Source organism: Passer domesticus, chromosome 11, assembly GCF_036417665.1.
Source record: "Passer domesticus isolate bPasDom1 chromosome 11, bPasDom1.hap1, whole genome shotgun sequence".
Lineage (NCBI taxonomy): Eukaryota > Metazoa > Chordata > Aves > Passeriformes > Passeridae > Passer > Passer domesticus.
The window spans coordinates 19,292,815-19,308,298 of record NC_087484.1 but is presented as its reverse complement, the minus strand read 5'-3'; the positions used below and the strand labels follow the sequence as shown (position 1 = coordinate 19,308,298).

Here is a 15,484-nt window from a genome sequence, read left to right as displayed (position 1 = left end):
AAATCCATCTGAGCCTCCCAGCTGAAGGAGAATGATTCCTGCAACAGCACAGGGAAGTCAGTGGGATTAGTTTGGGGTCCATCCCTGCTGTCCCAGTCCTGGTGTGAGTCTGGAACAAGACTTGATTTTGCCCTTCAGGAGGCAGACAGGGATGTGTGACATGTAAATACATACCTCAGGTCCTGTGGACTTGCTGCTGGAAGTGGCTCTAAGAGTCTCTGGTGCGGGTCAGGATTGTCTCCCAAACTATGGATCCCAGCTGACACATTAGTTTGTGTTCCTGTTTCTCTGCCTCACTCTTCACTAGAGCTAAAAATGAGCAAAAATTGTTGACAGGAGTGGCAGAGATGTTGTGCTAAGCAGGATGGCCAAGGCAGGTGCTCTGTAAGGGCCTGCTAAGGAATACAGCAACACATCTCTTGGGGAAAGGCTGCACTTCGGGGTAGTTCTCCCCCGAAGTGGGCTGTGTTCACCCACTTCACCCAGAAACTGGAGCACTTCAGCTGCTGAGCTGCCTCTTCACCCAGCTTTAACTTCCCACTGTATTTGTACCCTTTCAGACTCTTGCTCTCTTGGAGGAAGAGGATGACATAAATCAGATCACAGATTACTTCTCCTACGAGCACTTTTATGTCATATACTGCAAATTCTGGGAGCTGGATACTGACCATGACCTTTACATCAGCCAGAAGGACCTGGCTAGGTACAGTGATCAAGGTATGCTGCCTGCAGATGTGGTGAGGGCATTGCTGAAAACAGAATGTTCCTACTGAAAACTAAAGCCTGCTTTAATTTGGTTAATTTGATGCATCAGAAAAAGTTTTAATGTAGCCCCCATCTCTTAAATAAGTGTTGCTTTAGAGAAGGAGTTGCACAAGCTTACACACAGAGAACTGCAGGACACACTATTTTCTGCATGAGTAGCTACAGATGGAGCTTCTGTTCCTGTGTGGGTCACTGCCAGGAGGACAGGCTAAAATAATGTCCTGAAACTTGTTTATTATTTACTGAGGGCTTTGCAGGAACTTGGGAGTAGGGATGAGAAGGATGAGCCCATGTGAACTTCAGAGATTGTTGAAGTGCAATCTAGTTATGAGAGGAATCCAGAGTCCAGTGAAGCTTGGGGGATTTCAGCTTGCAGATGGACTGGACAGTATCTCTTCAGTTCAGCATAGAACTTCCTTTCCAGAAATTATGTTTGTTTTTGAGGGTTCAAGGGCCATAGATAAATTAATGGAATACAAATCCACAAAGAGCCAAAACACCCATGTGTTCCAAGTGCAGGCATTTCTGAGGAGGCCATGGGGGTTCTGGGGCAGTGTGGCAGTCACAGGACTCAGGAGTGTTGATCTTAGGGCTGGCTGGGTGAGGATGGAGGAGTGCCTCCTTTGGGATGGGTGGTATGGAGATTGGTCCCTGCTGGGAAGCTGCGCTGTGGAATGGAGTATTTGTTGCACAGGAGGCTTGAGAGCCCTGAGGGGCTGCAGGGAGCCAAGGATTAAGGGCAGAAGCCATGGGTGCAGTGCCCAGCAGCCTGTCAGCTGTGCCAGGGCACCTGAGGGGTGGGGCAGGCTGGGTCTGCCTGGCTGCAGTGCCACAGCTGTGCCAGGACCACAGGAGTGCAGAAGGAGTCCAGGTGGGGCTCAGCTGCCTGGGTGGTGAGGTCACTGTGCAAATCCTGCCCAGAGCTGGTGCCTGCTGCTTGGCTTGTGCTCTGCCATAACAATCTATCCCACATAGCTCCTGGCTGGCAGAGCCTCACCTTTATGCTGGTGTTTCATTGTCTTCCCTGCAGCATGGTTGCCACAGCCTGTCCTTTCCTCAAAAGTATTATGTAGGGATTTGATCTGTCATTTTTGCTTGATAACTGAACTTCTTTTGCAGTACACAAGGGCATAGTCTCTTTCTTCTATGTGACAAATCCTACTGTAGCAAAGTAGGAGTAACATGCCCATTTCCAAGGATCCGGATGACAGCTGCCACCTTTCTGGGACAGTGTGGTGTTTGGAAGGATACAAAGGCAGATACACTGGGGAAATCATCTTGTGGTTTTAGAAAATGCTGCTAAACAGAGGGTGGTTAGACAGGCAGTGTAGTTAGAGCCTTTTTTTAAGAGTGGGAGGGGGCTTTGTGTGGATTCAGCATGAACAACTGATTGTAGTTATTGCTGTGAGCTGTAGCTTCATTTTCTCCCTGTTTTCCTTGTTTCCAGCTTTGTCAAACAGGATCATTGAGCGGATATTCAGCGGTGCTGTGGTGAGGTAAGGAGTAGCACACTGCTTGGTGGAAAAAGGGAAGGCAGTTTCTGTCAGGCTGAGACATATAAGTTATTCTCAGAAATGCACCTGGATCAGAATGGTTTCCAACAGGGTCCTCCAGCTGGAGCTGCCTGAACATGGAGTGAGACTTCTGGATAACTTAAGAAAACAAAATAAAAATCCCATAGGATGGGATAAGTGGGCATAGCTGGAAGACATGGCACAGGGATAGCTGGAGAGCACTGCTTTGAAGTCTCTGAAAAGGGATGTGCTGTGGGAGGGGATGTGGCAGATGAGCTTCACCTCTGCAGTGATAAAAGGCAGCAAATGCTGTACCTGGTGCTGCAGGGTACAGGCTAAATAGGTGACAGTGCCCCATTTTCTCTCACTAATGATTTGAAAAATATCTTTGCTGGCATCTTGAGTGTTTAAGGGCCTGCTGATTTTTAATTATTCTTTTTCTGCTATGTCTTCTAGAGGCACTGAAGTTCAAAAGGAAGGGCGCATGAGTTACGCAGATTTTGTGTGGCTCCTGATTTCAGAGGAAGACAAAAGGAGTGCTACAAGGTGAGACTGATTTCTGTGTCTTAGTAAAATCATAGAGATGAGCAAATAAGATATGGAAACTTCTGTGACCTACCACTTTCTAAAAGAGAGAGCAGCTTGGGGTCCGGGAGTTGTTAGGAAGAAAACATCTTACTGGTGATGGTTGCTCAAATAATTTGCCTTTCCTGAGGGAACATTGTGTAGAAGCAGAATTTTCTTGTATTTTTTTATGTCTTGGTGGTCACTAGTGCTTTTGATGATCTTATGTCATGAGACACTGGCTCTGAGCACACACTCCTGAAGTGCTGGCAGCAGTTGGGCACATCCTTTCACAGGTGGAGTGGGTGTGTAAGGAGGGTTTGTGGGGAAACTTCACTGTGGCACTTTGTAAAACCTGCCTGTGGCCTGGTTTGTACAGCCAGGGGAGGACTGCTGTGCAGGGCTGATCCAGATGTGCACCTGAGTGTTAGCACAAGGAATCTTACACACAACAAGAGAAGGATCCAGAACTGCAGGCTTGGACCCTCCAGAGGGGAGGAGGGATGCAGAGTGCAGCTGCCTGAGAGCTCTGCCTTGTGTATAAAGGAGCAAATGAGTGCATGGCACAGCTGCCTTGTCCCTCACCAGGGTCCCTGCAGTGTCCTGGGCTCAGAGCTGGCTCTGTTTGGCCAGCTCTTGTTGGTGGGTCAGGCAGGGACTCCCTGCCCTACATGAGCCCCACTTTGGGCTGCAGCACAGTGAACCCTGGGTACAGGTGAGACAGATACTGAGTGTGGCTGTGCTGCCCACAGCCACCTGGCAGACTAACAGGAGGTGCTTGGAGTGTTGGCTGTGCCCTGTCCCCCCCGACAGGTCTTGTCATCCCTGGGTTTATTCCAGGCTGAGGCAGGAGAACCTTGGGGGTGGGCAGGGAGCATGTGCAGTGCTGCAGTGCCTGCTGTGTGGGTGTGCCAGTGCAGCTGCAGTGTCCCTGCTCTGTCCCAGCATCGAGTACTGGTTCCGCTGCATGGACCTGGACGGGGACGGCGTGCTGTCCATGTACGAGCTGGAGTACTTCTATGAGGAGCAGTGCGAGCGCATGGAGGTGATGGGCATAGAGCCACTGCCCTTCCAGGACCTCTTGTGCCAGATGCTGGACCTCGTTAAGCCAGAGAGGGAAGGTGAGTCCTGTTTAGGCAGAGCTTTCACTCCTTTCATTTGTGGGGGGTTGAGAAGGTAAAGCCACTGTGAAACCCATCCACAGGCAGAGCCCTGTGTGAGAGTCACAGGGCAGAAGTTACTGCACACTGGGCCATGGTATTGTGCATTGGGAGGGCTGAAATACTAAAACAAGAGAGCTTGTGAATTAACTGCCTGGCACTGAAGCAACAATTCTTGTGTGCTCCAGCTGTGGGATGTGCTGACAGTCTACACTGTAAAATTGAACCATCCCTATTCACATGCCTTCATATTTCACATGAATGTCAAATGCCTCCATATGTATGTGAGATTTAAGCTTAATAAACATGCCCATTTATTGAATAATGTTAAAATCCTTGACTGACTTGGGAAGGGATTTTGTGCTTTTGAATTGCTTTTGCAATTAAAATCTCTGTAAGAACTCAGTACAACCATGTGGGGTTTTCTGTAGGAAGAGTAACCTTGCGAGACCTGAAGAAGTGCAGAATGGCTCATGTGTTCTTCAACACCTTCTTCAATTTAGAGAAATATCTGGACAATGAACAGAGGGATCCCTTTGCAGTGCAAAAGGTATAAATTACCTTTATTTCTAAATAAGGAAATCTCACACTCATCTTTGGAGGGCTCCTGGATGTAGGGAAAACCCAACGGAATAAAAAACCCACTTTTTTCACAAGTACAGCTTATTGATTGTCTCCTAGAAGCCTCTTATCTGCTCAAAGTACAGAAAAGTGGAGGGGATGCCAAAACCAGCTTTGGTTCCCTCATAGTTGTTCCCACATAATCTGCAATAGAAACTTTGTGGTTCCATGATTCAAGGCTTAAATGCATTCCAAGACAGAACCACTTTGTTTGTTTGTTTGCTTAAACTGGATCATCATAAAAGCAGTCAAGTAGGACCAGGGGGATAACTTGCTATCCTCATCCTGTAGTAAATGGCAGAGGACCAGGTATTTATAGAGGCATTCCTGTAATCTTCTCTAAAACTTGCCCTAACTTAGCAAACTGTAAAGAGTCCCTCAAAAGCTCAGTTACAATGAACCTTTGATGGACAGATTTGAAACCACCGAGTTCTTCTGTCCTGTATGGAGAGCACAAACTGAGCTAGAGCACAGCAAGTGTGTGGTGGTTGCATTGCTGAAGTGGAGCTGATGCAGTTTGTTGGCATCTCAGGTCACATGCTGAGCTTTACAGACCCTGAGAGGTAGTTTTTCATAGTCCTTTATATGCAGATGTTCAAACACTCCGAGATGGTTGTGACTTCCTCAGTTAAGGCAGTTTTTGCCTGGCTGTTTCCCTCCATTCCTCCCTGGCCCAGAGCTGACTGTGTGGTCTCTTTAGGACACGGACAGCGACAGCCCCGAGCCCTCAGACTGGGACAGGTACGCGGCTGAGGAGTACGAGATCCTGGTGGCCGAGGAGTCTGGGAATGAGCAGCTCCAGGAGGGGTGAGCACGGGCCTGGCACTGCCCTGGGCACTGCCTGGGCACACAGGGCTGCCTCCAGCTGGGCTCTGGTGGGGGCACGTGCTGCCACTGCCAGCAGAGGGAGGGGAGCAGTGGGGTGGACACATGGGGCCCAGGACAGCTGCTCCTACAGCAGCAGTGGAGCAGTGTTGGGGGGCACCCACTTGGATCAGCTGCACACATCTGTGAAGGGGGGAAAAAGAAAGCCTATTTCTTTTGGTCACCTTCCAAAAATAGAGATCAAATGACTTTTACTGGTCTTGGCTGTGTATTGACCATGTCACACTGTCACTGTAACTCTGTTACATTTATTATACCTAGCGCAGACTTTCTTTAGTCCAACTTTGTCTATTAGTCTGTGCTCTTTGTAAGTTATACTTCAATATTTGCATTCATTTACTAAGTTTGTTGAGACTTTTTTTTTTTAACATTTGTTTTCTTGAATACCTACACTCAGTTTTCAGCCTTCTGTAAGATTCTGGACAGACACACCAGCTATCTTTAGCCAGTGAATTTAGGCAGAGCAGTTGTTCCAGAACTTCTCTGTGGGCAAGGGCTTCCTGCAGATAAATGGAGACTCAGTCTAATCTTTCTTTAGATTTGTGTCTGTGTTGGCATCTTCTTGAGAATATTTCTTTCAGCCACACAAAGAATGCTTACCCTGTGTTAATCCTGCATGATTCAGGATTGCATCCACTCTTAAGCAGTATTTATAGAGCCAGTAGAGTATTGAAAGATTGTATCATTTTCAGAACTTCCTACACTGGAAATTGCTTGGGATAACAGTAGCACCTACTAATTAGGCACAGAGATTTGCAAAGCTATTGAGAGCTGTTCCCCTCTCTGCCTGTGTGTCCAAACAGCACCAGGCTGTTCCCTCAGCCCCTCTGAGCTGCCTGGCCTTCTCTGTGGCCTTCACAATGGAAGATGAGGTAGGGCAGGATGGAAGATGAAATTGCTGCATTCCCTGCAGCTGCTTTGCAACACCTGTGTCCTCAGCACAGAAAAGAAACAGGAGGCTGCCATTAAAGGTTCATGCAGGACCATGAATTCCCAAAGTCACCAAAACCAGGGGAAGAGCGACAAATGATGTCAGACTTTTGAGTTTGGTCTGAAGCAGCTGTGTGTCTTCCTGCAAAGAGCATGTCAGCAACCTGGCTGCTAGCTTTTAAGAGCCCCTGAAAAGCTCTGTAGTCATGGCAGCAGGATTAGATCTCATTTGTGGAGCATAGCAACAGACCACGAAGGAAAAAAGAAAGGAAAAAGAAAAACAAAGAGCTGGATGCCCAGACAAATTTGCCAGACAGAGCCATTGAGTTTTTGCACATACATTATTTCTGCTGTGTTTTGAGGATGACAGAAACAGGGAGCGGGGACAGAACCAAGACAATTCCTGGTGAGCTCTGGGAGAGACTAGAAGATTTTTGGCTAAGTTAGCTGGCAGAACATGAAATATAGTCTTTGTCTTATGAATACATTTGCAAACAACAATCATTCAGCAATCACAGATGCATTAATGAGTGTGTCCCACTTCTGTGATTAGCCCTGTCCCTGCTTCTCTGGAAGGAAAGTTTCTAAAGCCAGTCAGTCTAAAGCTGGCTGGGGCATGCCCAGGAGAGAGCCCTGGTCTCAGAGTGGGAACCTCATCAAGGCAGTGGATCCTCCCAGCACCCACAGATACTTCCAGGATGCTGGACTCCATTGAGTCAGCAAAAATAAGAGAAAGGTCTTGTCATGCTGGAGACAGCAATAAAGCATCACGGTCTGAGCTCTTCTCAGCCACACTCTGCTCTCTGACCTGTGTGGGATTCCACAGAGAGAGGCTGTCCCTGGGGAATGGATCCTCACTCTGCTCTCTGGAGGCAGCACCAGCAGCTGGCTCTGCCCAGCACAAGCCTTTGCTGCAGCAAGCCAAGCCTTCCCTGCAGGGCAGGGCAGCAATGGGCACTGCTTGGTTCTCATCCCAGAACCCAGCCCCAGGCAGCTGATGGACATGGAAACCATCGTTGCCTTCAGGGAAGGAGATCTTTCTACATGGTAAGGTAGAGAAGGAGGAAGAGCAGCTTTTATCAGCTGCTGGTGGGAAAATGTCCCCTGAGCAACAGGGAGGCAGGGCACAGTGCAGAGCATCCTGCTCAGAGGGGAGAGCAGGGACAGAGGCATAGGATCAGAGGGTGTTGGTTTAGGCAGCTTAGACCACTGTTCTTGTCTCCCTCCAGCTGTCTGATGGCTCAGCTGCTTCATTCCCAGAACCCAGCAGTGTGGGGAAGGGAGAGGGGGAACAAGGACATCCTTGAACCACCGAGAGCCAAAGTGTGTGTTTGCCAGAAGGAAGGGCAAAGAATTCCCTGGAGTAATTTCCCTCCTCTGAACAACCTAGAGTTGCCACAGTTGAGTCTTAAGGAATGGGTATTGAACCTACACAAGCCCATATTTGTTTTCATGGGACTGGAGTTCTGAAACTGGCCTGGGAGGAGAGCAAGGATTGACTACCTGTAGTGCTAATCTTGTTCAAAGCATCCCAGGGATGCTCCTTAGCTGTAAAGGTGGAAAGCATTTATCCCAAGATGGGAAAAGCAGGCACTATTGACCCTTAAGGAGCAAACCAGTGCAGTGGAAAAGTAACTCACTGGGAAAGGACAGTGGGAAGTCACTTTGGAAGCAGACATGAGAGGGTTTAGTGCAGAAGATGCCTGAAGAAAAAGGTTATAGTGGAGCTCCAGCTGCTGGTGACTGTGCAATGCAGGGGAGAAGTCATGTTCCATGTGTAGGAGAGAAAGGGACAAGGCTAACAGAAGGTGCTAGAATTGGGGGAAAAGGAGATAAAAAAGGAACACTCTAAGAACAGCATTCAAATGGAAATACAAAGTTTTCCTCAGCTGCATCCTTTAAACCAAGGAGAGATTAGAGAAGGCATTGAGATGATTCACCTGCAAAGTTCCCAGTCCATTCCTGATGGGAGGGGCAGGGCAGCACAGCCCCCACAGGCACCACTGAGGCAAGAAGGGTGCAAATTGCACATATTTTGGCAACTTGCACAGGTGGTCAGAAGAGGTTTGGTGCAGGATCCAGACCAGACCATTGTTTCCCTACTCCCACTTATGCAGGAATCCAGAAGGTGGCAGAATTACTAAGCAGGTGGTTTCCCTATGGGAGAGAGGACAGTGTTCTCCAGGAAGGTCTGGGCTGGTCTCCCTGCACACAGGGAGCATCCTGCCTACAGCAGGACAGACCCTGACAGCCTCCCAAAGGTTTGCCTTCATCTGGGTCAGTCAAGGGAAAAACACCACAGGAAGGGGTAGACAATTCCTTCCTGGCATCCATGCTGGGCTATCAAAGCAGTTCACCTTTTTGCAGCCCAGTTTATCACTGAACATGAGAGCCATTCCTGTCCTGGCCATTGGAGCACTTGTTCCAGCATTTCCTTTGTAAGCAACCTTGCTTTAGAACAAAAGGAAGAACTTTAATTTCTTGGGAGCCCTTCAAAACTAACCCATAGTATGCTGTGACTGAAGGGAAACAACTTACAAACATCATTTCTTGGGACTAGGAATGGGCTGAGAGCCCAGAGCCATAGCCTCTGCTGCAGGGCATGGAGTCAAACCAGCCTGGATAGTGCAGCTGGAGCTGGGAATTCCCACCAAACCTCCTCAGACCATAAATGCTCAATCCTGGATATCAAACTTCCAGCTGAGGGAGAGAGGAACATGAAAGTGTGGCCACAACTGTTCTGTGTCTGTCAAAACACATCTCGGCCAGAAGATGCTTTGAACCAGGTGTTTCTGAGCCAAGGCTCCTGTGGGGCTGTGGTTGGATGACTTTATCTCTACACTGAACTATTGAGGCTCTGGGAGTTCCTGACAACTGTTACTGAAGCTGGATTCAAATTTTCCAGTGCTGAACACCAGTGAGATGAGGCTGGATGGGAGCACAGATCCTTGTCTGCTCTCAGAGTCCTGATGACTCCCACCCCCTTCCCCATGCCTCAGCAATCTCCTCCTCGAGGTTCACCTCTCAGATGCTCCTGCATTTTAGCCAGCTGACTTAGTAGCCACTGAAGTAACAGCCCTGAAAACCAAAATACAGCTTTTAAAGACACACCTTTTGTCTTTGCAGATCATGTGAAGATGACTATGACACAGATGAAGTCTTACCTCCCCCTGAAACTGGAGACAAGTCAGACAAGCTAATTATCTCAGATCTCTGAGCTTAGAGAAGTGGAAGACCCATGTCTTTCAAACTGGATAGCATTCAGTCCCAAGGCACTTGGGGTTTTTCCTTAAATCCGTCATTGGAGCAATGTGCTTTATTTTGTACACTGAAACTTGAGACCCTTTTTGTCTTCCTGTGTAATTGCAATAAGGTAATTTCTATGAAAAGGCTTTTTACTATGTGTTATCGTGCACACTCACTGAAAATGGTGATTGCACCTTGTTTCATTTCTATATAAATTCTGTTATGTCCCCAGATGTGCAATAAATGCCAGCATCTAATGATTACCTGTAACAGCTGCATGCAACATCTATAGTGGTCGTTTCTCAGTTCTGTCCTGTGCCACTCTGTCCCCTTGGCTTTATATCAGGAGTGACAAAAGAGCTGCCAAATTAACTTAAATGTGTGTCTAGAAATCTTTTAAAACACAGGTCACAGTGAAGTTCTGTTTTTCCTTCCTGTCCTGGAAACAAAGGGAGCGTGCCTGCACATGGGGAGAGTGAAGTCCCTTTGTGCTTTGTCCCCAAGCTCTCCCACTGGCTGCTGGGCTGTTTCACTGCTGTGGATCTGTGAGCAGTTTCTGCCCTACACCACGTTGTGTTCTCCTGGAATTGGAGATGGAGTTACCTGTTCTAGTCCTGTGTCCCCTCCTGTGCTGATCTGGCTCTGGCCGGAGCTTTGGCTGTGTGAATTTCTACTTTGCAGGAGTGTTTTGCTGAGTATTTACAGCAAATACAGATCTCTGCTGTGTTGAGACTGCCTGGTGTGCACCAGTTCCGTCCATTCCTGTGTTCTCCTCTCCTGTAGCCTTCTTCAACCTGTAGCCAAGAGACTAAGCTGAGATACTGAAGAAAAAAACCCAACTCCCTCTTTTAACTAGTAAAGGAATTAGTCTGTATTATTGCCAAAATTAATTTTTCTCCCAGGCTCAGGGAGGAATGCTGTAACTAATGAATTCTTGCTTTAAGTGCAAATTAAACCAACTTTCCCCCTAGAATCACAAGTGATATCTCTGCTCTCAGCACACACTGCTGATGCAGCTGTCCCTCCTGGCCAGCAGGAACTGTGGTTCAGCACAAGGGTGATTAGAACAAATTCTTAATTTTAACCCTCATGTATGTACAAGCAGTTCTGGGCCTTACCTTCTCAGCTGGGACAGGTCTGAGCCCCCCAGCTGTGCCCAGTCTGTCATGCTGGGTTGCTGTGTGTGCCCTGGATCTCCTGTACCTCCCGTGAGAGCCTCAAGCTGTGCCTCCTGCAGCATTCCTGGGAGATGGCTGCCCCTGTTCCAGCAGGCTCCTGCTGCCCTCCCTGGAGGCAGAGCACACCCGGGCACTGCAGAACTCTGTGTCCCCAGGGGCAGGATGGGATGGAGCCTGTGGTACCTCCAGGGGTCAGTGCCCAAGTGAGGAGCAGGCTGATCACTCCAGTGCAGGCTGGGCTTTTCCAGGAGCCTCTGAAGCCCAAGGCCTGCCTGCCTGCCAGGGGGATGTGCTGCTGCCTCCCTGGGCTCACAGCTCTCCCACAGTCAAATTTGGGAAGAGAGAAAGGTTTCAGCTGAACTGAGCAGATGCATACACACCCCCCAGGATCCTGGACTCGGTATTTGGGAAACTTCTGGATGCCCACATTGTTAGCAAAGGTGACCTGCATCCCATAGTAACAGGTGAAGCTGGGAGCACCCTGCCCAAACCAGGACAAGCCCCTGGAATGCAGTGAGCACACAGCATGTCTGGATCTCATCTCCATCACTGCCACAATCTTGAAGGGATAACCTTCCCTGGGGGTGATTCCACAAATGCCCAAAAGCAGAACCACCAAGGAACTGACTGCAGGAATGGACACAGGATGGAGGTGCCATAGCTGCTGCTTGGAACCAGCTCGTTTTCCTGAGAAGAACCTGGGCACAGCAGGAATTCACCCTTCCCTCACTGCCATGGTCCAGAGGGGCCTTTCAGTTTGATGTCCCTTTACATCTCTCCAAAGACTAAGATTGCTCAAAAGGAACAAGAAGCACCTGACCCCATTCTAAGCTGAAATGGAACCCTCCAGCAGCAGCAGTACTGCAATGCCTCGTTTGCCAGTTCTGGAAAGCCTCAGTCACCCAGCACTTCAGGGTCTTTCTTCAGGGCCTTTTGCAGAGGGCCTTTAATTCAACCCACCCCTGAATTCAGGCTCCCACCTCACACCATGCCAGCCTGAACTGGTGCCTTTCTTTGCAGAAGTCAGAACCCAGAGTCTGGTGAAAATCACCAGCTGCCTTCCCAAGGTTTGCTTCAATAAATAGAGACAGGAGGCTGATAGTTGCTCTGCTGAGCCCAAAGCCAGCCTCTCTCTCCTACAAACAGACATCCAGTACTGCTACAACAATACAGAGTGAATCCAGACCCAATCCATGCTTTCTGGTGGGTCAACACAAGCCAAGCTAATCCAAAACCCCCCCAATTTACAGCAAATTTTGCATTCTATGTGAATTGAAGGACAAGCTGCAGAAGCCACTGTTACTGTGGTGGCAGTGCAAAATCTGCAGTAATATTCCAGGAATGGAAATCCATTCTCTGTCCCTAAAGTACTTGAAATAACCACAATTCAGCAGGCACATGTGCATTAATAGAGGAGGTGTTCTACACCCCACTTGTGACAGCCCTGTCCCCAGCTGCTCTGGATGGGAGGTTTGTAACTCTGCAGGATTTAACTGAGGTAAATTTGGGAATTCCTGTCCTACTTCTTTGCTTTTTTCTGGGATAGTCAGGGGTGCTTGTGTCCAGCCAGCAGAGCTGCTCAGCTGCAGTGCAGCAGCCCCAGAATCCCTGCCCAAAAGATTTGCAGGAGTCCCTTGGCTCTGGCTCTGCCTCCTGACTCCATGTCAGTGCCACTTCAGATGCTGCATCCCAGGAAGGACACATCCTGCATTGTTCAGTGCACATCCAGCTCACATGGAAGGCTTTTTCCTTACGAGTAGTCAGAAAAGTGAGTAAAATTCAGTTTTGCATGATAAAAATATGATTGTGCTTATTTGTTCTCTCTAGTCTGCTTTTGTCTAGCAAAATGAAGCCCTGTGTTCTTACAAACCCCTTGCTTTTTACTGTTGTATCACAAACAGTAACACAACTGTTTGTGATTGTCTTGTATCATAAATATTTTCTCTCTGCAGTACTAAGATGGGAGCTATGGCTCAGTATTACTGCTGGAATGGTACTAGTTGGATTTTTTTCTCAGTAGTACTTGCTGCATCCCAGTTTTTGGCAGTGAACCCTGGGCAGTGCTCCAGCTCCCCTCCTGCCTCTGAGGGCAAGTGCTGCAGAACAGACATGGGCAGCAAGAGAGGGATTGCAAAGCCTTCCTGCCCTCCTGAACCGAGGATTTAACAAAGCTGACTCAAGACACTCTAACCAAGGTACTGGGCTTAGTTTCTAAAACAAAATAGTCCTGAAAGACCAACGCTAAGTTCACTGAACTTCACTGTAACCGTATGGATTTGGAGTCCCTAGATCAGTATCTTAGATCTATGCAAACAAAACTGAACCTCAGTGACGAGCACGAGCTACTGTAAGAAAAAATAAACAGAGCTTCCCCTTGTGTGCTCATCTTCTCACTGTATCACTGGGTGAGGGGGTTAGAAACTGAATATTTAATAATGATAATAAAGGTTCTCATACTTTGTAAAAGTAGTTTTGGAGACATTTTGTGGTGGCATGGTTTGATCTTTGTATTTTTACTTTATATTTTCTTCTTTTTTGGCAAATAAAGGACTTTTGAATTTAAAAAGGAAAACCTGTCTTGGTGGTGGGGTAGAGTGTTAGTGCTCACTTCATCTCCAGCTGCTGTGCCAAACTCTCCTTCCCTGCTGTGGTGAGTTCACACCACCCAGGTACCTGCAAGCAAATGCCTTCCAAAGCCAAAATTCCAGGCTTTCTTCTCAAAAATCCTGGGAGAAAGCAATCTGACTGGCCACTTACCTCACTCAAATCTGTGTCCTCAATGTAAAGAACTGTCATATGTGACTTACCAAAACAGCCAACTCCCTCATTTCAACCCGCCCTAAAAAAAGAGACAAAATTGCAAGTGGAACAAGGAAAAAAAAAGAGAAAAAGAAATAAAAATAAAGGGAAAAATCTAATAATGCCTTTTCTAATTTACCTTTATGCAAATGCTCAAGCAGAGTTTGTGCAGTGTGGTGCTTTTGTATTGCTTCACCAAGGGGTGCCTAAATGTGTCTATAGAACAGTCACCTTCTGGTGAGTTTCTTTTGGGTATCAAAAGCACTTCAATTCCTAAATTTAAATAGTTAAGGCCAAAGAGCTGCCTCTGCTGTTCTGGGTCGTACTGGAAGCAGCATCACCTACCTTTCAGAGGGGATTTTAGTTGTGCCACACACTTGGAACGATCCTTACAAAGGTGCTTGTTTGTGTCCTTTCAGTTCTCCAACAGCCATCAAAAATCCTTTTCTGGTTTGCATGGAATTTAAATAAGAATTTTCTGGGGAGGTGGTGCTTCTTGCATGCAGTAAAAAGATGCTTCTGTGCTGGGTCACACCACAACCTCTGCACCATCCCTGTGCCACAGCTGTGGGATCTGTTCCTTGAAGCTCTGGAGTTTCACTGAGGGAGCAGCTCCCTGCTGTGCCAGAAGCAGCTGCCTTGGCAAACTGGCTTTTTGGGTTCCTTTCTCTGTAACTCTGCAGGCTCTTCTGACACCACCGAATGCTGGGGCTGGCAGGGGCAGTCCTGGGCTGTGCTGAAGGCACCGACGGCAGCTGTTCCCTGGGAATGTTTTCAGCTCCCATGCAAGGGAAGAACATCTGCAGGGAGAGGCTGCTGTGCCCAGTGCCTCTGGCTCTGCACTGTGGGCAGACAAGCCAGGGAAGGAGAACCTAAGGTAACACATCCAGCAGGTAATGTTTTGTCTCCCTGTCCCCCCTCTGGGATTTAATCCCAGCCTCTGCTTTGTCGTAGGATTGTTAAGGTTGGAAAAGACCCCCATGATCAGCAAATCCAACCTTTGAGAGCTCCACCCTGCCCTCTAAGCCCTATCACCAACCGCCACATTGCCTTGTGTGTCTCAACATTTTTTAACATGTCCTAATGTGTGATACCTGGGAAGAGCCTTTCCACTCCACAGGGAAGTGTAGAGGGCTTCTCCTCCTTGTTCACAACTATGTTCAGATCTGGATGGTCAGAAGCACTGCATTTTGTACCACTACACGTGACCAAAAACTGCTTTTTGATTCTGCTCTACAAATTACAGGGTTTTGATAAAGTTTGGCAGTTAATCCCTGCCTTCAGGGGGATTGGGAAGAAAACTGGAATATCACACACTTCCTCTGTAAGAAATCCCCAAGCAGCTCCCTCTGTGCCAATGCTGAGAGCAGCTCCTGGATCCAGAGAACTGCAGGAGGAACGCCGGGAATTCCGGGCAGCCCAGCTGGGGCCAGGCTGGAGCTCAAATAATCACTGAGCTGCACCCACCAGTGACTCCAGCTCCTGGGGATGGGCAGCAGGGACAAGTCCCTCCTGGGCTGTGCTGGACTGTGCCCCTCACCCTGCTCTCTGCCCAAGCCAAGGCAGGAAGGCCCCAAAGCAGGAAGCTGCTGTGGAAGGAATGCTTTCCCAACTGGAGCTGCTGGAATTCCTGTCAGCACCAAGACGATCCTTTCCATTGCTCAGCTCACAAACAACTAGCCAGGAGGGTAAGGAAACCAAACCAAGCCAACCCTAATTTAAACAATTAGAGAATTAATCATCAACACACTAAGTAGTATTTAGACACTGAGTTCAACATATGCCACACTGATGCCTTCAGCAATTGCCAAATAGAATTAGA

General features: G+C 48.1%; 1 protein-coding gene across 6 annotated transcripts in view; it reads left to right on the top strand.

Moving 5' to 3' along the window:
• Window positions 1-13,329, top strand: part of PPP2R3A (protein phosphatase 2 regulatory subunit B''alpha) — a 57,084-nt gene extending 43,755 nt beyond the window's left edge. For all 6 annotated transcript variants that reach the window (XM_064386129.1, XM_064386127.1, XM_064386128.1 and 3 more), the window contains 7 exons: window positions 561-717; window positions 2,213-2,261; window positions 2,736-2,825; window positions 3,789-3,964; window positions 4,435-4,553; window positions 5,325-5,431; window positions 9,566-13,329. In XM_064386129.1, the coding sequence (XP_064242199.1) occupies window positions 561-717; window positions 2,213-2,261; window positions 2,736-2,825; window positions 3,789-3,964; window positions 4,435-4,553; window positions 5,325-5,431; window positions 9,566-9,656 (789 nt within the window). In that variant the 3' untranslated portion in view covers window positions 9,657-13,329. The remainder of the gene's footprint in view (window positions 1-560; window positions 718-2,212; window positions 2,262-2,735; window positions 2,826-3,788; window positions 3,965-4,434; window positions 4,554-5,324; window positions 5,432-9,565) is intronic.
• The last annotated feature ends 2,155 nt before the right edge of the window (window positions 13,330-15,484 follow it).